Source organism: Corapipo altera, unplaced genomic scaffold (genome assembly GCF_003945725.1).
Source record: "Corapipo altera isolate COAL_440 unplaced genomic scaffold, ASM394572v1 65, whole genome shotgun sequence".
NCBI classification, from domain to species: domain Eukaryota; kingdom Metazoa; phylum Chordata; class Aves; order Passeriformes; family Pipridae; genus Corapipo; species Corapipo altera.
Genome location: NW_020884891.1, coordinates 10407052 through 10431327, shown reverse-complemented (window position 1 = coordinate 10431327; position 24276 = coordinate 10407052). Strand labels below are relative to the sequence as shown.

Genomic DNA, 24276 nt, shown 5'->3' with positions numbered 1-24276 from the left:
AATTTTTTAAAATTAATTTTCTCTTGTTACACATAAATAAAATGGTTGTAATTTCTCCTGAGTTTTGGAAGCTCTCCATTACCCAATTCAAATATGGTAGCACAGATTTCAAATTACTTTCCCATTTACACTTGACCTGATAATTTTCCTTGACCTGTGTAATTTTTACTCATTCATTTATAATTTCTAGGGAGAAAATGGTCTTCCTGGGTTGGATGGAATTCCTGTAAGTTATTTAATTTGGGAAATAATGATTTTAAAGAATATTAAGTAGGTACATTGTCATGTATTAGTTCTCAAGGGCACTTGAGAACTTAGTGGGATGTGTATTTACATGTGATAGCAGTAGTGTGAGCAGTTCCAGCCCTGTAATGGTAAGAGTTGATCCACATTATGGTGGAGGAAGTCAGAATTATCTATTCCATTATTCCTTTTTCAAACCAAACTCCCTTCTACCACTGAACTCTGTAACTTTGATTTCCAAAATACATCTAATCATATGAAATAGATTGTTACAGTATTTAAATTGGCATACTTAATTAGGGGATACTATTTAATGTTTCCTGAGACTCACTTCATCTTTGGTTGGGATTTGATGGGGTAAATGCTGCACATACACTACTTGTCCTCTGTTTTCCTTGTAGGGCCCAAAAGGTTTTCCAGGTCCAATAGGTTCTGCAGGCCCTATAGGGTTACCAGGTTTGCAGGTAAGAGACCTCAAGCATTGCACTTGTTGATAGAACAGTTCAAACTCTTGCTGGTTTTCCCTCCTGGTCTGCATTTGTGTCCTGACAATGTGCAACAGTGTGTGTGCATCTGAAAGCACAGCTGACTTCAAGCACAGAATGCTCAGTTGGATAGTTTAGTCTCATCACAGGTCTCCTCTCTGGAGTGTCCAGAGCAACAATCATGAGTGAGGGCTCCAGCAAAGCTCTAGGGTGCTGTGTACAAACACTACATTATACTGTTCTGAGCCCTTCCTGGTCTCAGGACTAGAGGGAATAGTTGATCTCTGCATATTTGGAGCCTTTGTTATCATGAACTGTGCTAGAGTTGCCTTTTCAAGATCCTACAAGAGAGTTTCCATTGGGAAGAGGTAAAAACAAGCTACATGTTTGCTGACTTTAAGTTGAAGTTTGCTCTTAATTAAGGACAGTGCCAAAGGGCTGTGCTAGTAGAGATGTGAAGACTTAAGACCGCATGTATCACTTTTGGTTTGGAGGCAAGAAAGTTCAGGTACCACTGCAGATCCCAGCATTGCTCCAATTCCATCCTAATTAAGTCAAGAGGAATAAAATCTTGTTCTTGTTCATATCTAGGGTCCAGTGGGTCCCCCTGGGCCACCAGGTCCAAAAGTAAGTACCTACCTTTCCTGTCTTCCTTTTACACTCGTTGTGTTTTTAACAGTGCTGTGGGCCTAGGGGATAGTGATGATGTTGCTGTTGTTTTATTATTCATTCATCCTGGGTTTTTTTCTCTCCTAGGGTAACATGGGATTAGGCTTCCAAGGAGAAAAAGGAGAAAAGGTAGATGAAACTTGTTCTGTTATGGAGGGAACATGAAATAATATTCTAGTGTTCCATCACAGCTTACTCCTCTAGAAAGTTGCTAGATTCCAGCATTCTCTTCCTTTCCTTTTTCTTTTCCTCTCTTGGACTGATTAACAGTCCAAATACTAAAGAGTCTTTCTGGTTCCTTATCTGTTGGTACACAAAAAAAGAATGGGAGCTTTCTCTGGGTGAAGAAGAGGAAGGGGAAAATATTGAGTATTTTTGTGGTTATCAAGACATGAGGTCCTTAGACATCTTTTCAATCTCCTTGTTTCAGTTGCTTTTAACCCTCACCTCATTTTGAATTATTCCACTGACTTCATTCTTTTTAGCTTTCATGATATTCTTTGGGTCAACCAACATGTAATTTATTGTCTCAGTACCCTAAATGGATGTCCTGCATTCTGTGTGAGAATTTACACTGGCATAATGGGGCTTCTTAAAGTTCTCAGTTTGAGACTTGGTTCTGCTGCTGTTAAAATTAATTCTCGGCATTCTACATTTCTGATAGTTCCTTCCCTTCTTTTCTCTGATATTTCTCCCCAAAGTTTTTCTGGAATGTTTTCCTGTTGATTTAAGTGCTGAGCCTTTTCTTTTTTTTTTCCTTGCCACGTTTTTATGCCCACAAGTCTTTGGAAACAAATGCATTTTGGTCATCTTAATTTTCTTTCTGAACTTCTGACTTCCATGACTAAACCCCTGTGCCAAGCATTCAGGCACACAGATTTAGATACATGAGATATAATTAGAATTGTTTTTCTTCTGATTTACAGGTCACTTCCATAGAAAATTAAACATGTTCTGCATAGCCTTAATATCTTCCTCTTTTGTCAACAGGGCGATGTAGGACTGCCTGGTCCTCCAGGTCCCCCACCATCCACTGGAATACTGGAATTCATGGGATTTCCAAAAGGAAAGCAAGGAGAAAAGGTCTGTAAATGCAGTTCACAGACTCTCTCCCTCCCCATGCTCCTTCACTCAAGAATTAACAAAATTACTGGACAGTGAGAGCTCTTACATTTCTGAATCAAAAGAATTTTCTGTACTAGTTTGTTCTGTCAAATGGCTACTGAATAAAAATATTCTTAGCTCAGAGCACTGTGGGCCATTACAGAATGCACACCTCTCAGAAGGAGAAATCTGAAAGCTATTTGAGGTTTTCATCATTAATCCTAAAAATAAATGAACTGTGGTCTGGTTTTGTTGGATTTGTGAAATCGTGTCAACTGAAGCGAAAAACTCCAATCAATTTAGAAAAATAAATGAAAGCTCCAGCTCTTGCTTTGGTGCACAGTGCTCTGAAACAATCAGATTTCCCACCTTTATTTTGTTAGTCTGGAATTCTCTGAGATACATATTGAGGTCATCAGTGTTTTTATAAAAGCTGTATGGATCTTGTTAAAAATTCTCTACACACATTAAAATTAGGCATATTGAATTAATCTGGGACCTCTCTATCTGACAAAGAGACACTTTGTCTGGTACATGGTGACACAAATCCAGTGTATTTGCTGATAAACAAATTACAAGGCCTTGCTTTAGGTGTCAGGAGCATGAGGGGTGGATTGGGGAAAGTCTTGCTTTCACAGGCACAGTGATTTATTGTGCTTATCTCTTCCCCCTTGTCAGGGTGAGCCGGGCCCTCAAGGATTACCTGGAGACAAAGGATTGCCTGGCATTCCGGTAAGGACAGAGAAGTGTTTTTAATATTTGCCTACTATGAGTTAGATGGTTCCACACTCTCTGAATAGCTCACAAGATCTCCACAGGAGTTTCTAGGCACCAGAGAACTTTGAAAATCTGATAAGAATGTCCACAAGACCTTTTGCTAAGTGTAAACTCTAATCTGATATTTTTTTGTGCTGTAGATACAAGGAAGACAATGCTGTCCCACTGTCCACTTAGAAGGCAGCCAACATTTCAGAGGAAACCTGCACGTAGCTGTACTCGGGACATGGCCACTTGATGGCAGTGTTCCTTGATGGCCCACAGACATCTTTAAAAATTCTTTTTTTTTTTTCCCTTTAATTACGTCTAAACACATCTTTAGTTATTTTACTTTAAAGCTGTAAAGCACATGCAGAGCTTTCTGTCTGTCTATATATACCCAGTTAAAATGGGCTGTTTAACATTAGTGCTCATAAACTCAGCAATGTTAAGCTTCTTCTCTATATGAATCAAGAGCAAGAATTTATCCATGGATTCCAGAGAACTGTTTCCCAGCTTATAATCTTTTGTAAACAGAGGTTGTTTCACTAAGTTTAGGGAATAAATATTTTGAGGATCTTCTGACTAATAAGATAAATTGTTTGCCAGTTTCTTCAATGTACAGATGTTCTTAGTAGAAATACGTGCAAGAAAAACCTGTACATGAAGTACAATTTGTTATTAGCCTCTTTGGACATGCTCCATTATGTGCATGTTTAGCCTTATGCATCACAAGAGACCCATTGAAGCTGGTGAAGCTGAACATATGTGCAAACTTAACCTCAGCCATAAGATATTTTAAGACTGAAGCCTGAAAATTGCTTAACTACTGTAACTCTTGCTGAAATTAAATCCTGATGTTCTGTCTCCGGATTTGATACTTCTTGCTGACTGGGAAAGCCACCAAACATTTCCAAATGTGGAGCGTGAAAATGCTATCTTTGTGTCATTCTGAGGCTTTAGAAGTGAAAAACGTGCTCTGAGCATTCCTCTGAGCTGCCAGTGTTAAGAAATGAGATTTCAAATAATTTCTAAATGTAGAATGGAATACAGAGTAGCATTGGCAGGTCTTTGCTGTCCCTTGCATTTGGAACTGGAATATGTATCATGATTTAAATGGATGGAATTCTTGGGGAGTGAAGAAGGTACTGTACTGCACATCCTGCCAAGTCTGGTTGATAGAGATTTTCTTCCTGGGGCAAAATAGTCTCAGCAGAAACAGTCAGTTCCCCTTGTCTCTCTGTTGTACTGTTTATGTTAATAAACTGGTTTGTGCTCACTTTACTGAGGGCTGTGCTGTTCAGTTCTAAACAGAACACAGATTTAATGTTAATATCTTTCCTCAGGGATTTGGAGGTGTTGGAGAAAAAGGAGAAAAAGGTGTGCCTGGATTACCAGGTGGCAGGGTAGGTAACTTCACAAAGTCCTTAAATGCCTGTTTTTAAACACATGAGGTGGGCCTTTCATGAACAGAAGCATTCCCAAAGCATGTAGGAGTCTCAGACATAGGACTGAGTCCCAGAGTAGCCAGCACCATACAACAAGAGAACCAGTAGATATTATCTCAATAAAGCCTCAGATTAAAGGTGAGATGAAGATGTACACAGACAAGGCAGCCCAAGAAAGTCATATGGAAGTATTGAGTGGAGGGCTTGATACTGCAGGGCCAGTGTTTTGCCAGTTTTTTTGAAAGCTTCACAGAAAAGGAAGCTTGCAGAAGTCCAAATGAAGATAATAAAGAGGCCTTGCACATACTTTAATGAGCTCTTAGCCAGTTCCAGAATCAACCATGAGAGAACACAGATAGATATTTGGGTAAAAAATGGGGCAAGCTGGCAACATATGTTGGTCTGTCTGGTCAATGAATGTGGAAGTTAACAGCGTGCTCAGGCACACACCAGCCATAGGCTCTTCAAACCACCCTGACCCTGCAGAGATGTGCTTATAGACAACAGGAAGACCAAGGCATTCTGTTCTGCATATACAGAATAAATTGTCAGATAGGAAGTCTTTATAATTACAAGCTAATGACCTAACTTCTTAGGAAGTTGAGACACCATGACCTAATTAACTTGAACTGCCAATTAGAAAGACAATGGCTAAATAAGATAAGACTTCTTTTATCCATTATTCTGTTAAATTCTTCCCATTATGATTGTTAATATTTGAGAGATAGGAAAAGCAGTGGTAGCCTCTCTTTCTGAAAATTTTAACTTTTCATTCTTTTGTGCTGAGATATTTGGAGCCTGATTTAATAAGATGAACCTGAGATGAAGCCTCTGAAAGTTAATTTTTTTGACTGCTCTAGGGTCTTTTGGGACTGGATGGATCTGATGGGATTCCAGGGAGAAAGGTGAGATTTCTTTTATTTTTTACTGTGCTTACAGTTACAGAAGCCATCTAACTGCTTAAGGTTTACTGACTTCCTTATCTAGTGGCTACAAGTTCTCTGATGGATTAAAATAGTGAAGCTAAGTAGAAAGTCCATATAAAACTGTAGATCTCTTGATCTGTCTCTCTAGTTAACCCTGCGTGTTCAATCACTTTCTTCTGTATTTTATGTACATCCTTTTCAAAATATACTGAAGTTGAACTCCAAGGTGTCCTCCTGGCTTGCACATCCTTATGCCTGCTCACAGGTTCTAATCATCTTTACAGCAAAGGGAGGCCTGAAGGAGCTCTGATATTTTATGATTGCTGAGAAATTGATGCCATCAGTTTTCTCTATTTCCTCTTCAGATGTTTGGTAGGACAATGAGTTGGTTTTGTGATTCAAGTCCAGGCACTGGAGATGTCTCAGCTAACAAATAATGCCACTTATTGTCTCACTCTGTATCAGTGTTCCCTGTGTGATTTCACAGGGTCATCCAGGTGTTCCAGGCTATCCAGGACTGGATGGAGTAGAAGGCATGAAGGTAACTTCTCACTAAAGCATTGCTTTTTTAAAGAAATAAGTATTGTTGCCCTAGTTAAACCTTCTCTTTGCCTCTGTATCACTAATTTTCAGTATGTTTCAGTTCCTCATTTACTTTATTGTTAAGCATAAAACTGATTGGTTGTTGAACTGTGGTATTTTAATACTTTTTCAATGTTCAGTCATGCAACTTCATGACTTAGAACTGTAGATGAAGCCTTTCTGGTCTCCTTTATCCTTTCACCAATGCCATATTTACTGGACAGTTGAGGCAAGATTAGGTGGAAGTAAGTGAATGTTAAGATAGTTGTCAAGGCTATCTGAGATCTTAGATCTGATAATGTAGAAAATTACGTGTTCAATTCATGGTACTGGAGATAGACAATGCATAGCAGACATTTTCTGGGTATCTCACGATTTAAAGAGTCAGACAGCTGTAAACTGAGTGGAAAATGATTGGATAGTAGTTTGCTGTGAAAAAAACTGATCTGCCACCAAGATTGCTCTGTGGTTGGCAGACCACAAGTACAGAAGGGCTTTTTTGTGCAAAGCACATGGAAGATGTAGTAGTAGAGGTTTATGTACAAAGGAATATTACTTGAAGAACAACAAAGTGTGCACTGCCTTGGCTCACTGCATGGTGTTTATATGATAAATATGATGGTAATTTGGACAGCAGTCAGATTTTGCACTTGCTGTTTCAAAGAGGATCTGATACTCTCTGGGAGTATCAGTGAGAGGATGGAGTGACACTGCAGTTTGTCACAACTTGCTTGTTCTACCTGAATGATTTTATGGAGCAATACATTTTCATGGAAGCTCCTATTATTGAAATTCAGGATTCCAAGGCAGCAGATAGCTGCAGTGATGAATGCTTTTAAAAATGAGTATGTTCGTAGCAGCTCTCTCACTTTTACCACAAGGTGAACAGATATCATCTACCTGATATTGGTCAGTGTGCTGATACAATAACTGGTCTCCAGTACACATTGTATATACAAGTCTATGCTTCCTATGGAGGTAGTGGGATGCCTTCAGAGGATAGCTGGATAGTAGCAGCCATCTTATCTGAGGCAGCCATCAGCTTCATCAGACAGGAGGGTGTAAGTCAGGACAACAGATGATTATGAATACCAGAACAAAGTGAATTCTTCACCAACACAAGGAATGATGGTTAGAGAATGACCACAGACATTGGTACCACAATACAGTGTGTTTCCTGACAAGCACTCCTCCTCTCCATCACCCATCTCAGTGTGGCACGAATCTGTTTTCTCTGCAGGGTGAATTAGGTGACATCGGTCCCCCAGGCCCTCCTGTTGTTATTGACAGGGAAGGTGTAGTCATTTCAGGTACCCATTTCCATTTTGTTTTGGAACTCATCTAAAGCACTTTTTCTGATCCAAGTTTCTTTCTTACTGTATTTTACCACTTCTCCACACTGTATATTGGGTCTAACCCATCTCTTGTTATTCTTCCTTTAATTTCTGTATTGTTGGCATACCATATGTTTGGTCCTTTGTTTATAGCTTCAGAGTTTACAGAAAGCCTTTCATCCCCACATTGCAGGATGATCTGTTTCAAGGCAGGTTGACGTTTCAAGCCTGGGAGGCAGAGTGTGAGCACGGGGTCTGTGCTGTTTCTACTCTGTCTGTCTTCAGTGTACCAAGGAAAAGTGGCTTCCTTGTGTTGCTTGGTAATGGGCTTTGAATGTCATTCTGCTGTTATTTATTGTTCAATGTGGTAAGAATATTGTTGAGAAAATGAGCTTAATTGATGCCACAGTTGATTGAGGCCTCAATGGGAACAATCTGTGAAACCATAAAGGTAAGGGGGCAAATTGTATGGTCTTTCCTATTCTTCTTCCTTCACATGTAGTCAAGTTTGAAACAACCTCTATAACAGCTCAGGAGGATTTTTTCCCATATTAACTTTGACTAACAGGCTTCCTGCTAACAGCTTGGCAGCCTTTGCTATCTGTGAGATCAGTGGCCACTACAGGAATTGACTGAAGAGTTTTCCAGCAGAAATTCTGAGATTTTCTTCCTAGTTTTCCTCTTTGTCTAACAGGTGCACCAGGTGACCCTGGAAACCCGGGAATACCTGGTCCTCCAGGAGATGAAGGGATCAGTGGTTTACCAGGCCTTCCAGGAGCTCCAGGGTTTCCAGGCCTGGAGATAGGTAAAGCAGCTGCTTAGAGTGCCCTTACAAGCTGTGTGCTGTGTTTTTTGCTGGGAATTATCTGGATAGTGGCCTGGAGATGGTGAAGGTATTGGAGCAAGCCTGTCCCTGCTCCTTCAGCTGACTGATTTGCAGACTGCTGTATGAGAAATAGGAGACAGGGATGCCACACAGGGAAGCCAGTTGTGTTGACCTGGATGGGAGCAGAGTTAGTGCCACAGTTATTACAGCCCAGGTAAGTGTTCATGTGTGACTATTTGGTCTAGCAGTGCACACAGGAGGCTGTTGTTTGATTTCCATTTTGACTGAGTTGGTTGGCAGAACCATTCCTACATTTTAAATCCTGGTGTATGCTTCTTAAATTTTTTTAATGACTTTTCATGTTTGCAGTAAAGAGCTAGCAGATTGTCTAGATAAGCCCATGGCTGGTGCAACACATTTGCCCCATCAAAGATCTCACTCAAAAGAGATCTTTTTCACTTGAATGTCATCTGTGAAGTTCTGGCCTGCAATGATCCAGAGACTAGGAACTACTAAGGAAATTTTCTCATTGAAAGGAAATAAAAAAATAAAACTCCCCCAGTCTTACATAGTTATTTGTCTAATTGATTAGTGGGACTTAAATGCAGTGCTGTGAAGCTTTTTGGATGACCAAAGGAGTGTGTAAATTTAAGCCAGTTGCTGCCTCCAATTAGTACTTTTTCCTTTGTGTACAATTACAAATTGTTCTGTGCTAACATGGTTGTAGTTCAGGGCACAACAGTAATTTTCGTAGCATTAAAAATACTAGAATGTGTTTTCTGCTGGAGAGCTGCTCATTGTGTCATTGTTGTCTAGATGGAATGGGCCCTGGAGGGTCTCCAGGTGTTCCAGGTGTGAAGGGTGAAGTGGGAGAACCAGGAAGAGCAACAATTGGATTACCAGGCCCTCCTGGCAGAGGTGGTTTACCGGGTCTGCCAGGAGCACCAGGATTGCCTGGTCCACCACGTATGTATATTTTTTACGTCTCTTTTTATACCGGATTCAGAGTGAAACAAGACAAATTTATTTATTTAGTAAATCTTAAATATTTGACTGACACCGCTTTGTGATTGTAACCCACAAACTTAAATGTATCAGCAGCCACTCCTATGAAGTAAGAAAATAGAGCTAATTATTGTTAAGAGTGGTAGCCTGAGAGACTGAAGCATAAGGTTATGTAAACACAATTTATGACACTTTGAAGTTCTAGGCTGGTCTCTTATTAGCTTAGGTAAAGAATAGACCATGACCTTATGAACACCTGAGGTAAATGTCTGCCTTATGAGTAGGTATTTTGGGTACCAGGGGTCAGATAGGATGCCTGAAGAGACAGTTCTCAGATCTAATGAAATGTGATTTTATTTTTACATGTTCATTTGTATAGATGGCCTGATTAATTAATTGTGCATTGTTTTATTTTCCTCAGAAGTTGAGTATTACATGAAAAGGGTTGATTTTAAAAAACTTTGTGTTTTACCATTCTACCATAAGCTGCATTCAAACAGCCTGTTTTATTTTTGAGAGCCAACCTTTCAAAGCAGGACACGCTCCAGTGATGGAGCCAGTGAGCATGATCTGATGAAATGATTTTCTGTGCAGAAGAAATAAGTGGTCTCTTATCAATAACTGTTTGCTAGTCAAATCTGGCTCACTTTTCTGCAGAGTCTGTAAAGCTCTTGTAGCTGTGTTTAGCTGATGGTTGCAGTTTGTTTCCGTGGCACATCAGACGGTGCTGGTCAGCACTCGGTCTTGCTGTTGTCACTGAGGGGAAGGGTTTTCAGACAGTGTAGTTTTAGATTATGTGAGATCACTTTCCACTGCTGTTTCCGTCAGCTTATGTTTCATTCTGTTCAGCATATAAACAGATGCAGAAAATAATCCTGCAGTCGTGAAGTAAGGGACAGGACAAGTCCCCTTAACCTTTTTGCCATTTAGTGTCTTTCCTGAGCTGCAGCCACTGAATGAGAAGCCACTTGCCCTTCTTTGTACTTCCTGTTCACAGTTTGGTGAGTTCTTTGCCCAGCTAAGTCTGCCAGAAGGTGCAGGGGCAGAGCAGAGGAATGAAACTCTGTTGCATCCATGTTGTGAGAACTTTTGCTTTTCTGTATGAGGAGCTGGAAGCAAACATGGCAGAGGACTGCAACCCATGATACCAACCAAGTTCCACCTCCTTGTGTAACTTCCACAGTTGTACTTTCATCCAGTGCCATTTCTGTCAGCTGCAAAAGTGACATTGTAAGTCAGTAATGAGCTGGAAATCAGCCTTCTCATGGCTTTTCCTTGCCTTCTTTCTGCATATAGGCCCTTCATTCTCCCCAGACATGATCCTGAGTGGAAGGATTGGGGCCCCAGGGGAGCCTGGACAAAGAGGGCTTCCAGGAGCTTTGGGTCCAAAGGGCTACAAAGGTAAATGACTCTTGTTTTGGGAGACCCTTTTAGCAGTCACTGGGCCTCAGAAATACATTTACACGTGGTTAATATTCTAAGGGATGAGATGTGTCTTTATGACAAATCACAGGAGGTTGAGCTGGGTTAAAGGAGCCAACAACCTTTACAATTTAGACAGAGTTGTGCCCAGCACTGCCAGTAAAATCCTATTTTTACTTCCTACTCTGCTCAGCCAAATAAGCTGATAAATATCTCATACCCAGAAAATTAGCTAAGTAAGTTATACTTTAAAGCCATAAGATGCAGTGAGACCTAGAAATAAAATCTTGTTCATTGCTTTTGGCAATACAGGCTGTAAATGACAGAGAAACTCAATTTTATTCTCTTCTGTGCTAAAATTTATGAGAATTTGGGTCTTAGTGTTTGACAGAATCAGCAGCAAAAGCCATTATGATGCAGACACCACTGTGCTTGGTGATTGTTTGAGTCCATGGCCAATTACAGTTCAGGGAAATATAAAGATTCAGGTGAGGGTCATTGTAACCTACTGTGAGTGGGAGTATGGAGTTGCTTTCTCTGACATAATAACTATCTCTAAAAAAACCAACAAGACTTCCCTAAAGCTCTCCTAAACTCATCTGTTTAGAAGGTTTATGCTGCATATGGTAATTTGGTGAGGGGTACTGCACAGAAATTAAACTGGAGAAAACCTGAGCTCCACTTGCTTGGCACTCTCATCACCTGAGCAGAGGAGGCATAAAATCAAATCATATGAGAATGGCTTTGTCTTAATTGAATCAAATACTCCTTTTGAAGCTCTTGCAACTGAAAAGGGTCTCTATCCAAATGAAACTGAGTTTGGAGTGTTGACTGTATTTTCCAGGAGAGGCAGGTGATTGTGCTTGTGATGGAGGAGTTACAAGAGCTGGCCTAAAAGGCATCTCAGGTCCACCAGGTCCATCGGGAAGCCCTGGTGTGCCTGGTGCTAAGGGCATTGGTGGAGACCCAGGCACTGTGGGTGCACCAGGACTGCGAGGCCCTCCGGTAAGGCAGGAAGAGTTTATATTGGTTGTCATGAATTAAAGGAGAAGAAGTGCCCATGTGCAATTGCTGGTGTTGAATGTAGTGAAAGCAGAACACGTTTTTATTTTTTTCCATGATGTCTTCTATTTGTTTGCATTTTAAAAAAAAGAAACAACCTAAAAACTGATCTGTGAAAAGAAGCTGAAAGTAGAGACAGCATCACCTATAAAAAATGGGAGAAGAAATGGTTCTTAAGTTCTGAGAACTGCACGTTCATCAGTCAAGATAAAAACAGTAGCAGTTATTCACCCCAGGACTTCTTGGATGTAGACATACATGGATTAGACCCAGGGCTCTTTCTAAGTGAGGGCTGGCTGGGGAAGCAGATGTACATGTGCATGGGGAGAAGATCTGAAAAATCAAACGGTGAGATCTTTCCACATCATTGCTCATAGCTGTAAAAACTGTGCACCATAGATGCAGTCTGCCTCCTGACTGCTGGATGCTAATTACATCAGTGGGAATTGAGCTGGGTGTTTTATCAAACAGCAACCATAACAAACAGGATTTTCCAAAGTGCTGAGCATTGCTCATTGTAAGTATTTACTTTTGAAAATTGTAGTCCATAAAGATACCAATCTTTCAGCTTCAGAGTATCTTTATCACTGTCAGTAAATGCAGCACACCAAGGAATAGGGAAGAAGATTCAGTACTTGGGTCCTGTTATATCATGAGTGATATAACGTTCCCAGATGCCATACAAGATTGCTGTCACTCTAGTGCTGGTTTGTCTTGCCATGTAAAGCTGTAGTGACAGGAGAAACAGTTGAAAATAATCAAACCTCTCTTTTTTTTTTTCCCAGTGCAATGTATACAATAGGAAACCCTTTGGAGATTCTTTCCAGCTCCAGTCGTTTCCTCATATGACATTTTTAAGAAGCAAAGCCTTTTCTCTGCGTGTTCATATTCCTCATATTCCTGGGGTTTTTTTATCTTTTGGTGTGTAGGCTTCAGCTGGTCAGCAAGGTCTTCCAGGCCCTAAGGGAGAAAAAGGGGATCCATCCTATGCAACAGCCAAAGGTGCTCGTGGGGACCGTGGTGCGACAGCACCCAGAGGACCTTCAGGCACCCCGGGAACTCCTGGTAGGGATGGACTTCCAGGCTTACCAGGCCCACCAGGCCCTCCAGTAAGTCCAAATTAATTTAGCAGCACTGCTTCAAAACTGGAGTAAGGAGCAGAGGCAGTGGCCGGGCCTAGCTAACTGGTTGTGATTAGCCCTGTGGTAAATCTCCAAAGACACAAAAAGCTCAACATCCTGGAGCACAGATTTGTCTTTGTCAGGATTAATAATTGCCAATCCTTATACCTCTGGCTACTCAGTCAAAAGACAAACTTCAGTAGTGGGGTAGACCCTAATTCTGTTTTATATTGTGTCCTAAAAGATAAAAGACACTGGGGGCATAACTACAAGGGAAATCTCAAAATAGAAAAATCGCACCAGAAACTTTTTAATTAAAAAGAAAATAAATGTCTTTCGGAATATGTAATATTTGCATTTTGGCAAATAGAACATAAAATATTCTTTTGAATAGTCACTGATTTTTTCTGCATTTTAAAATAAAGATAGATAATTTATAGTCGTTTCCATATACCTTTCCAGGCTCATCTGAACCTTTGCACAACAAAACTCTTATGCACTTTTAAAAATTATATATCTTTGATTTTCAGCTGTAACTGTCTTTGCTGTGAACAGGGTGATGGTGGGCTAGGTTTCCCAGGTGAAAAAGGACTGCCAGGACTACCTGGCTCCAAGGGCCATCGTGGAGAAATAGGTTCTCCTGGTGTTGGATATCCGGGTCCTAGTGGAGTTCGTGGACCGCCAGGTGACCCAGGACTGGATGGGTTTCCAGGACAAGCAGGTCTTCCAGGCCCTCCAGGTGGGTGTTGCTGGGTCTGCCCTTATCATGAAAAGGTGCAAAGCTGCAAGTCAAATGGCACTCGACTTACTGCTGTGCTTGTAGCCAGGCTAGAAGGTTGCATTAGGCTAAAGATTGCTCTTTAAATTCATTGAAACTGGTTCATGGGCTCACCAACCTCACACAGCAGTCACAGCTTTCTCAAGTTGTCATGTTCAGGAGGACACAGATAATAAGCAACAAATACTCAAGCAGTGCTCAAATAGGGAGAGTGTTAGGTGGACCTACTCACTGACTGTTGCTGGAGAATCATTTTACACCAAAGGTAGTTCAGAAGAATGATGATATGAGGTTTTTTAAAAAGCACAACCTACTTCATTGTCCAGATAAAAATAGTAACTCACTGGTATCTGAGATGTCTTAATCAGTTTTCAGAACTATTACTGCTATTGAAATAAGAGCTCCAGATTTTTTTTAAGTAACAATTTGTAATACATTTTATGAATGAACAGGTGTTGGTGAGTAAGAGATTGTCACAACACTCAGGTAGAGAGTTCAGTTTTGACTGGTGCAACCAGCTCTGGGCTGTGTTTGCCTCCTCAGGTACTACAGTTTGGCTTAGTTGGTGTGCCACTGTATGTACCTAAAGCATACCATAATGACAAGTGATACAGTAAATATGGGTTTGATAATGCTTCATATATGATGTTTCATGCTCATTCTCAAATTGAGTTACATCTAAATGTTTATGGAAAATGCTTTCATAACAAAATGACTGCAGAGAACTAGTCTCAGTGTCTTGATTCCATGTCAGCCATTTAAATATAAATTAAGACAAGCAGTATTTTTATTTTGTCACTGCTGATTTTCAGTGTATTTTTCATTCTGTGTGTACTTGGGCTTCTAGGTTTGTAATTCTTTCAGTATCAATAATGCAGAATCAGTAATGTATTTGCAGGCATAGGTTTGTATATTGGTTTGCATAGGTTTGTATGTTGTAGCATAGGTTTCTGGACTGATAAGCTGATGTTCTGAGTTCAGAAACTTGGTGGTAAGACCAGTGCAGTGTGAGGAGTTGGCAGAGGACTCTCAAACCCAGAGGGAGGTGAGAGCCAGGCCAGAACAGTGCTGGGAAGGTTGCTGGCTATGCCGGATGCCATATTACCTCACAGCAGTGTCATGCTGGGTTGTTGTTATGGGGTGAGGAGACAGCTAGCATTAATGTCCCCCAGGAACAGTCTGCATAAGCTTTTTTTCCAATTCAAGTCACATGCTAAATGCTAAAAGCTTTACTAATTCATAGCTATGAATGCTTACATCTTTGTTCGGTAAATTGTCTCTTAAAAAATCTGCTAAATTAAAATTGCATTGTGAGATAAGTAAAAGTAAAATGCTCTGTGCATGATGTGGACTCCAGATATTCTGTGGAGCACATCAGAAACCAGCTTATTATGAATGCTACATCAAAGCTTTGGGAACAATAAGCAGTCCTTTGTAGAAGAGTATCTATAGTCAAAATATGTGGGAAAGTGTGAATAAGTCATTAGCCAGTTCAGTTTGCACCTCCACAGAGATGTGTAAGAAAACTTGTGAATGCATCATTCCCTCCACACTAGGACATAATTTACATACATTAAAAGAACCTTTGATGTAGGAAATTTCATCTAATATTGAAGAAATGTGGGTGGGTGAAAGAAACTTCTTATACTGCCCAGACTGAAAGGCCTGATCACAAAAATGTGGAGAGTGTCTGTGACCTACTGAAGTTACCACGTCAAAGACACCACTGAGGAATTTTGCTCAAGTTCATGTCACATGCTGTAAAACAAGGCGAAACTGTCTTGCTTTGGAAGTCTAACTCAGTGTTTTAAAAAAAGCTAGACTAGTATTATGAGATTACCCAAAAATGTTGGAATTGCCCATATTTCACTTTTATGCCTGACACGATGATTTCATAATTGTTTAATTTCCTTGATATTCAGATATTATTGTATAAACTGTGATAAAGTAGAGTATTAAGCTGGGGAAGGTGAAGTTTTGCTTATATAATTTTTGCAGCAAGACTTGCATACATAATTTTGCAAAACACACAAGGAAACAATCCTGTTTACATTTCAGTGACTCTCACATGAAATATCCATTGTTCAAGTATTCTACTGCTGACTAATAATGTAAAATACAGAATGTGCTATTTTACAGAAGTGTCTTTGAAAAACTTGCACAAGACAGTTCTTAAGGCCATGTGAGGTGAATGGAACAGTATTAATTAAAACTACCCTTTCCAGGTCAGTCAGTACCCAAAATGCTTGCTTTTTGGAAAATGTCATTCTTTATTGAACAATACGTGAAGAGAAAATGTCTCAGAGAAGTTCACTCACAGCCACTTGTGATGCGTCCTGTAAAAAGCATCTGGATATTAAATGTTCCTCTTCTGACCACCTGCCTGAAAGGGACTGTGTGCAGCCTCAATGTTCCTTTGTTTTAGGTATCACCTTGCCCTGCATAGTTCCTGGAGCATATGGGCCCCCAGGGACTCCCGGCTTTCCAGGACTGCCAGGTAGGGAGACAACTGATGTAATGCACTGGCTGACCACCAAGAAGCACTTATTCCTCAAGAAAGATAATACCTCCTAATTAATCCTCCTCCAAGTGGTAGTTTTTCCAGAGCATTAACTGGCAGAACAATGTCTTTTTTTTTCCCAAGTAACTAGACTCAGATCTCATGGAGTATCATAATGACTGCACCATTTTTTTCCCCTTCAAGTAGCCTCTGAACACAAACCCTCTGTTTCTGTGTTTATGTAGCTCATGAACAGCCATAGCTTTGAGACTTTATTTAGCTTAAATTGTGTATCCAGCAAGGGTATCCAGCATCAGCTTTGCAGAAAAGATCTGAACCTGTTTTCTTGTGCTGCTGTTTTTGTCTTCCATTATTCATTTGTTAGTATTATTAATTAATATATTTTTACCCTTAGGTCCCAAAGGCAGCAAAGGCTTTTCTGGCATTCCAGGCCAACCTGGATTACATGGATCTAAAGGACAGCCAGGGTCTCCAGGAATAATGGGCTTGCAAGGGGAACCTGGTAAGAGGGAATTTACTGGCGTGACTTTCAATCACGAGTTACTGTTTCTAATTCAGTAGTGAAACATTCTGCAACTTTTCAAGCAACTTTTTCTTGCATAGAATTTTTTAAAATGTTGGTTTTGTTCAAGATGCTAATGGAAGCAGCTAGTCTGTGCTTCTGCTGAGTGTCTTTTACTGCTTTTCTCTTGAAGGTTTTCCTGGACCTCGAGGAGACCAAGGGTCACAAGGACTTCCAGGACTGGATGGAACAGATGGTTTGCCTGGGAAAATGGGTGCTTCAGGCTTAGCTGGAATAAAAGGAGCTCCTGGAGATGTATTTGGTGCTGAGAGTGGAGCCCTAGGAGAGCGTGGCCGACCTGGACTCCCAGGTGATAAAGGGCTGACAGGTGATATTGGATTTCCAGGACCAAAAGGTGAGCAATGATACTGCTTGTATCTGGAAACATCAAACTATTTGTCTTTCAAAGATCTTTTCCAATCTCCTTAAGACACTGCAGCTCCTCAGAGCTGCTCACAAATGGCAATTTGCTGGTTTTCTCTTAGAATCTAATGCAACTGAAAGGCTTTTATTGAAACTCACTTTTTAATTAAAATTGTCAATTTTGCTTTATTTGTTCTGTAACTTCACATCTCTCTGTTTCCAGGGCTAGATGGAAGACCAGGCCTCCTGGGTATTAAAGGTGAACAGGGTCATCCAGGATATTCAGGTGTCCCTGGATTGCGGGGACCTCCTGGCCCTGGAGGTCCTTTTGGCATTAAGGGAAAACCAGGACCCTTGGGGTCAGCTGGCCTTCCAGGAGCACCAGGTATGGAATGTTTTCAAGTGCAGACAACTAACTGGGCTGAACTCTGCAAGGTTGAAGGAGCGTGGGAGAGATTTGGCATTTGCTAGGAGTGAGTTCCTACCCCTGGTTAGGGATAACAGAGTGCAGATTTTGAGGCTGTTGCCTTGGACTCTGGGCAACTCCTGCCTAAAAATGTTGCCCCAATGTTATAGAAAGCATAGCAGAAAGAAGAAAGCATCTTAAATGTCTTGATATTTTTAACATCTTTGCTCTTACATGCTGGCTGTATCATTGACTAATCTTCATTTCCCATTTTCATGACAATTAATTTCTAATATGTGTGGTTGCTTGAAATGTGACTTAGATCAAAAAATTATCGACTTTCTCAGAACAATCACTTGTCTTCTCTGTCTTTCTCTTCACTGGGGCAGGAGATAAATATATTTTCCTTCACTGAAAGTGAAAAATACCCAGCTTTTGAGTATAGGAGTATCTCTCAAGCTGCAAAGAACTAAAGTGTTTTGTAACAGTGTGTGCCAAACTGGAGAACCAAGCAAAGAGAGACCTGGGAATTGGTAGATAATGGTCTAGGACATGACTCTGGCATGTAACACTGCTGTTCTGATATGTAGAATGACAGGGCTGGAGCACAGTGGCAACAAATGAATAAAAGCAGGAACATAATTTGAGATGAAAATCATAGAGTTTTTAATTTTGTTTAAATTTTAATATTAGCATTCCTTCTGCCTCTCTGCTGTTTTACATTTATGATCTGTATGCCACATATGACTTTTCTTCAACTGTTTTTAAAAACCTCCCATTGCCAGGATGATAAGCTCCAAATAATCAAGTTTTTTCACAGCTGTTATCTCTCTGAATCATTAATTTCTTTTGTATCCTTGTTCCTTCTGTTTACATATTTTGTTGGTTTTTTCCTTCACCATGTTTCTATTCCATTTATCATCAACTCTCCATTTCTGATGTCACACTGTTTGGTTATGGGTTCTTCACATAGGCTGTCAAGGTGAGAAAATGCAGTGTAGCATAAAAGCTCATGGACTAACAACCCAGCTTTTAATGCTACAAGAATTGCATTGACCGTAGGTGATACCCCTTATCATTGCTAATCAAACCAGAGGGCGAAGAACCATTGTAAGGAGAATGCTCAGACAGTAACAAAGCTTCAAGCCTATAAGGAAATCCTTAATATGCAGAGATTTTAAGTGTGTGTGTTTCCTTTGTCTTCTTAAATAAGGCAGCTCTCTCATCTTCTGCTTCAAAAAATACAGGGCTGTAGCTTAGAAGATTACAACAAAGTATAACAAAACTTGAATATTGGGTACTACTGCTGCAAATGCCATTTTTCAGAAGCCACCTGATTTTTTTTTCTTCTCTTCTTTCATTTGAATCTGAGCATTCTGTTTTCAGTGGTTTGAGCCTTTATTTAAAATTGTAAACTGTTACAAAGCTTCAGCTAGAAACATTTAGAGGCAAAACAGTGCATATGGTGTTGGTTTTGTGACAGCACAATCAGCTTGTTCCTTTAGTGAGCAATTTGCTCTTGAGTAACTACCAAGGTGGAAAAGAAACTTGTGAAAACAAGCCTCTCCAGTTGATGTCTGGTTCACCCAGAGGCTGGGGTAGGTAGCAGAAGCTGACATTAATGGTGCTCCCCATTCTATTTTGGCTGCCTTGATGATAAAGGTAAGACTGCACTACAGGTTAGTGGTCAAAAATGGACACATCATAAGGGGTTTCACTCTTGCCAGTTGTGTAGTGATGTAGGCAGTAACCCTCTTCATAGGTATTTTATTATTAGATGACTAATGCTTTTGCAGTTCTAAGCTTTCTGCCTTCTAGTAGGCTGCATGTGCCATAAGGTCCATTTGTCATTAAAAACAATGCTGTGTTTAAAGAGCTTGGGAAGCTGCCACAAATTGTCCTGGTGTTTGTGCAATATACTCTATTGAGTTCTTTCTTCTATTGATTCAGGGCTTCCTGGAGTCAAAGGTGTGATGGGGGATGTAGGTCCACAAGGCCCTGCTGGTATGAAAGGCTTCCCAGGTCTTGATGGTGCTCCAGGATCTCCTGGGGAAAGAGGATTTGTGGGGCCACCTGGACCTTTTGGTCAAGACGGACATCCGGGTTTCTCTGGGCCAAAAGGTATGTGTTTCAGTCTTGAGATTACTGTGCCCACAAAAAATAACCTTGTTAATAGTGATTTCAGGCACAGCTTGTCAGAAGAGAATGAATTCCCAACTGGTGCTGGACTGCATTTGTTTTGCTGCTGAGTTATGAATTATGGATTTAATTATCAAATACTGGTCATAAGGAAATCTGTCTTAAAGGTCTTGTGGACAAAGGATTGTGTAAATCAAGATAGAAAGGCAAGAAAGATGAAGAAATTATGAGCAGTGAATGAAATCTATAGAAAAAAAGGAGAGAATGAAGCACAAATCAAATGGGAAGTTAAACTTTACAGTCTGTGTGGTCATTAAGCAGCAACACAGTAGCTGATTACTTGCAGAATTCTGGTTATTTTAGGCAGAAAGCAACAGAGCTATGGATCTGCACATTGCTCTCTAAGAAGCTGATTGGGTTTGCTCTGCAGTGGAAGCAGGACCAGGCTCTCAAAGGTGAACTGAAAAGTGCTGGTTGAAAGCATCATGGATGGAGATCTGGGAAAGAAGTGGCAGTGCTGTGCTTGTGCCATGAAGTTTGACTACTCAGATTTGGGTGCCTGGCCAGACCCAGACAGCCTTTACCTGCCACCTAGGTGGGTTTGCAGTGTACCAGGAGAGACTAATATTCTCTTTCTATTTCTCAACATTTCTATACAGGTGAGAAAGGATCTTCTGGCCTCCTTGGTTTTCCTGGCATGCCAGGCCTGCCTGGTGTCCCTGGAGTGAATGGGTTTAAAGGAGCTCTTGGCACAGCTGGAGGAAAAGGAAGCCCTGGAGCTGTGGGACTTCAAGGTCAAAAAGGTGAGAAATAGCTGAAATGTTTTTTCTGGATGTGCAGCAGAGGGACTTGGGAGGCTGTTCTGAGACGTCTGTGTCTGGTGTCTTGTTTCTAGCTCTTTTCTTCCTTGTGAAATGCTTTGGCCTGTTTGACAAAGATGTTGAGCACTTACTGATGAATTCACATCAGGAGGCATGGAAATTCTGTTTTTATCTGCGGGCTTCTAGTGCTATGACCTTTCTCTGCTAGGTTATTTTGCAAGATTTCCTGACTTCTTATTTCTTCAGGTGACAGAGGTGATATAGGTCCACCAGGTCTTCCTGTTCTTGGGCCTTCAGAACAAGCACTGCAAATCAAAGGAGACAAAGGAGATCCTGGATTAGCTGGACTTGGAGGATTCCCTGGACCCAGAGGTATTTCACAACATTGCATTTAGTTGCTAGTGTCAGTTGTTCAGTAACTGGGCTTGTCAGTGGAGCATGGTCTGTCCTTCTGACAGTGCCTACAATATTACTGTTTTCTGTTCTGCCTTTCCCATTCAGCAAGATTTGCATATGGCAATTCTGAATTTTGAGAAAAGTCTTCCTTTGAAGCTCTATTCTGCAGATCTAATGCCAGCTCTTCTGTATTATTAACTGAAATTACACTCTTCTGTATAACCCAGGTGATAAAGGAATCCCAGGAAGCCGTGGGCAGCCTGGTCTCCCTGGTCCAGTTGGGTCAGCAAGCAAAGAGAGAGGTCTTCATGGTGATCCAGGCTTCCCTGGCCCACCTGGACAATCTGGGCTGCCAGGGCAGAAGGGTGCACATGGTATCATGGGATTTCCAGGAATGCCAGGAGAGAGGGTAAATACCTTCTTAAGTATCTTCATCTTCTCTGATGCTCTTAGCAGAATCCTGTGTTCTCTAATTGGTGCTTCTGTAGCAAAGCAGCAGAAGCTGGCAGGATTTTTCCTTACAAAACTTCCAGATTGTTTTTGTTTGGCTCATACTGTTAAATGACGCTTTAGTATTGTCATTTAATTATTACTATTAATTATTACTACAAATGTAGTATTTCTTCCTACACATTTGTGTTCTGTTATCCCACATAACCCAGACTGGGGTCAGCAATAATAAAAAGGCAAAGGCTCATTTTAGTCGGTTTTTTTTCAGGGTTCAGATGGCATCACAGGAATACTTGGATTCCCTGGACCTATTGGCCTCCCTGGTCCAAAGGGTAAGAAATCTTTCACAGTGTACATGGTCTTTCAGGATGCACAGTCCTAATACTAATGACATAAAGGAATGTGTTCTGAAGTGTCCATTGCTCTCCGGTGACTGGCTCAAAAGTACATGTCCCCTTGTAAGGGGCTTCATTCAGACAAGACCCATCCTAAGTATTCAATGGAATACTTTATATTCCATTGAAAGTTTGGCCACAGCACCATGTGAACCATGTTGGACAGTGCAAGAGGCACCTTTTCTCTCATTTCCTCACATCAAAAGTGTGAAGTGCAGCATGCTGTGGAATTACCTGCAAATGTCTGTCTAATGCATTTGCATGAGTGGAGCTGCATCCATTGCTGGTTATAAGTGTTTTCAGACTCAGGTGCATCACTTGCTATTGACTTTGTTTGCTCCATGAATTTGAAGTTTAGCAAGGTTTATTTTCATAAACAAGGTCATTGAGGAGCTCTGGAAACCTCTGTCCATAATCATTTACAGAATGGTCTTCCCTTTCTTTTCCAGGTGACCAGGGAGAGTCTGTTGGTGTTCCTGGCATTGCTGGAGCAAAAGGAGAGCGAGGGGACCCAGGGTTCCCAGGTAAAATAGCCCTAGATTGCTCACTTGAAGAGCAAAATTCTAGAGACTAAACAGGATGGCACTGCCAAATTTGGGTATTTTTGTAATCTATGAATTTAAATACTTTAGCCCTCTCCTGGAAGTGAGATCTGAGGAATCTGGAATCCAGGTGGGGCACAAATCTGGATGATAATGAACATGTCTAAGACCAGCCCAGTTCTAATGCTGAGTCCACTTCACTTCTTGAGGAGGAACTTGTGAACTTGCACTGATATTTGGCATCCTGGGAGTCCAGCCCAGGGCCCAGACAATGGCTAAGCAGACACAAGTGCTGCAACCTCAACATTTCTCACCCTCTTCACACCTTTCTCCAGTCTGACTTGTGCCATATGATTTTATACTTTCAGGAGAGAGAGGGAGAGAAGGACTCAAGGGTGAACCAGGCTACCCAGGAAACACTGGGGTGAATGGACCCAAAGGCAGCCCAGGAGATCTTGGCCAAGAAGGGCCAGCAGGTACTGGACTAGGCCTCTTCAGTTCTGCAGCTCATGGTGTGACTGGAACAACCTCACCTTGATGTTTCCTTAGCCCTGTTTGGTCTGTCTCAGCTGAGGCTTAAACAAGAAGGTTGGCAAGGAGATGGGAATTTTCTTTGACATTAGTGTAAGGGGTCACCTTGTCCTGTCAGTCAAATATGGTGAATCCTGCACGATTGAAACCTAAAGGAATTCCATTAACAAATAGGAAAGACCTTCATTAGATACAAGCAGTAGCAGCTTCTTCACAACTCTTTCATCTCAATACTTCTGTTTGCTCCCTCTCTAGAGCCAAACCTACCCAGAAGGACAGCTATAAGTGTCTTTGGGTTGTGGGGTATCTAGCAGGTAGATTCCCAAATAGTTATCAAGATTAAAGGTTGGGCAACAGTGGAAGTTGTTATTGAAATATTTTATTTGAAAAACAGTTTAGTTGTGTGGTATGTGAACTGTTTCAGTGTGTCACTTAGTGGATGATAAAAAATGTCGTTGCTATGATTAAAATAAAGAGCCATCAAATATGATGTATGATGCTAGTAGTGGTAGTGAGGAAGGATTTGGATCTGATTTTGCTTTATTTAAATAGTAGTTTATTCATCCATCCTAGGAGTCAAGTGCAGGAACAGAAGCTGTAAGGTGGAGCTGTTTCAGCCTGGATGTGATGTATAGTACAGAAATACTTTTCTGCTTGCTTTAGGAATCCCTGGAAATGCTGGGCTGAGAGGAGTCCCTGGGCCACCAGGACCTCCAGGACAGCCGGGATCCGTTGGATTCCCTGGAGCTCGTGGAGCAGCAGGACCTAAAGGTATATCTGGAGCCTGCACATGGTGGGAGAAGTTGGGTCAGAAAACCAGCGTTTTGGCCAAGTTTATCACAGCAGGCAGGCAGCACTGGTGTGTGGGCCAGCTGTGCGTGGGAAATCTGCTCTGCTCTTGGCAGTGCTGTGCAGGCACCAGCTGCTAGAAACAAGCAGAGGAGTGGTTGGAGAGGGAGGGGCTCTTGGTTGATCTGAATCACTGATGGGTGTTCGCTGAGAGTAAAACTGGTGAGAGCAGTGGGAAGAGTTTCCAGGAAGGGGGCTTGTGTGAAGGAAAACTTTGCATCCTATGTTCCCCTGTATGTCAGGTTTCCTTAGGCATTGTATTCTCCATGGAGCATCTTATGCATTTCCATCTAACTAGATTGTTTGGTAATTTGTTCACTTATGTGTTCCCATTGTCTCCTCAGGGTTTCATGGATTTCCAGGTTTAAATGGTCTGAATGGCTTGCAAGGCACTAAAGGGTCTACTGGAACACCAGGTAAAGGAAATGTGTAGTAGAAGTGTCATATCTGGGTAAATGCATACCATGCTCCATCATGAGAGCAGTGTTTCCCACAAAATTCCCCTATTTCACCCAGTTCTGGATTTAATTATGACCTGAA

At 41.2% G+C, this 24276-nt stretch overlaps 1 protein-coding gene across 3 annotated transcripts in view; it reads left to right on the top strand.

The window, feature by feature from the left end:
- COL4A6 (collagen type IV alpha 6 chain) overlaps positions 1–24276 on the top strand; it is a 116249-nt gene that overhangs the window by 83057 nt on the left and 8916 nt on the right. Inside the window, exons 8-37 of one of the 3 annotated variants that reach the window (XM_027645189.1) lie at positions 191–226; positions 645–707; positions 1320–1355; positions 1485–1526; positions 2388–2480; positions 3180–3233; positions 4604–4663; positions 5566–5610; positions 6119–6172; positions 7454–7523; positions 8242–8352; positions 9190–9339; positions 10675–10779; positions 11645–11805; positions 12792–12971; positions 13539–13722; positions 16187–16258; positions 16677–16784; positions 16978–17199; positions 17431–17592; positions 18587–18595; positions 19564–19734; positions 20412–20555; positions 20820–20945; positions 21197–21378; positions 21688–21751; positions 22264–22338; positions 22725–22832; positions 23551–23658; positions 24081–24152. In XM_027645189.1, the coding sequence (XP_027500990.1) occupies positions 191–226; positions 645–707; positions 1320–1355; positions 1485–1526; positions 2388–2480; positions 3180–3233; positions 4604–4663; positions 5566–5610; positions 6119–6172; positions 7454–7523; positions 8242–8352; positions 9190–9339; positions 10675–10779; positions 11645–11805; positions 12792–12971; positions 13539–13722; positions 16187–16258; positions 16677–16784; positions 16978–17199; positions 17431–17592; positions 18587–18595; positions 19564–19734; positions 20412–20555; positions 20820–20945; positions 21197–21378; positions 21688–21751; positions 22264–22338; positions 22725–22832; positions 23551–23658; positions 24081–24152 (3067 nt within the window). The remainder of the gene's footprint in view (positions 1–190; positions 227–644; positions 708–1319; positions 1356–1484; positions 1527–2387; positions 2481–3179; positions 3234–4603; positions 4664–5565; positions 5611–6118; positions 6173–7453; positions 7524–8241; positions 8353–9189; positions 9340–10674; positions 10780–11644; positions 11806–12791; positions 12972–13538; positions 13723–16186; positions 16259–16676; positions 16785–16977; positions 17200–17430; positions 17593–18586; positions 18596–19563; positions 19735–20411; positions 20556–20819; positions 20946–21196; positions 21379–21687; positions 21752–22263; positions 22339–22724; positions 22833–23550; positions 23659–24080; positions 24153–24276) is intronic. The other 2 variants (XM_027645190.1, XM_027645191.1) reach the window with 2 other exon arrangements.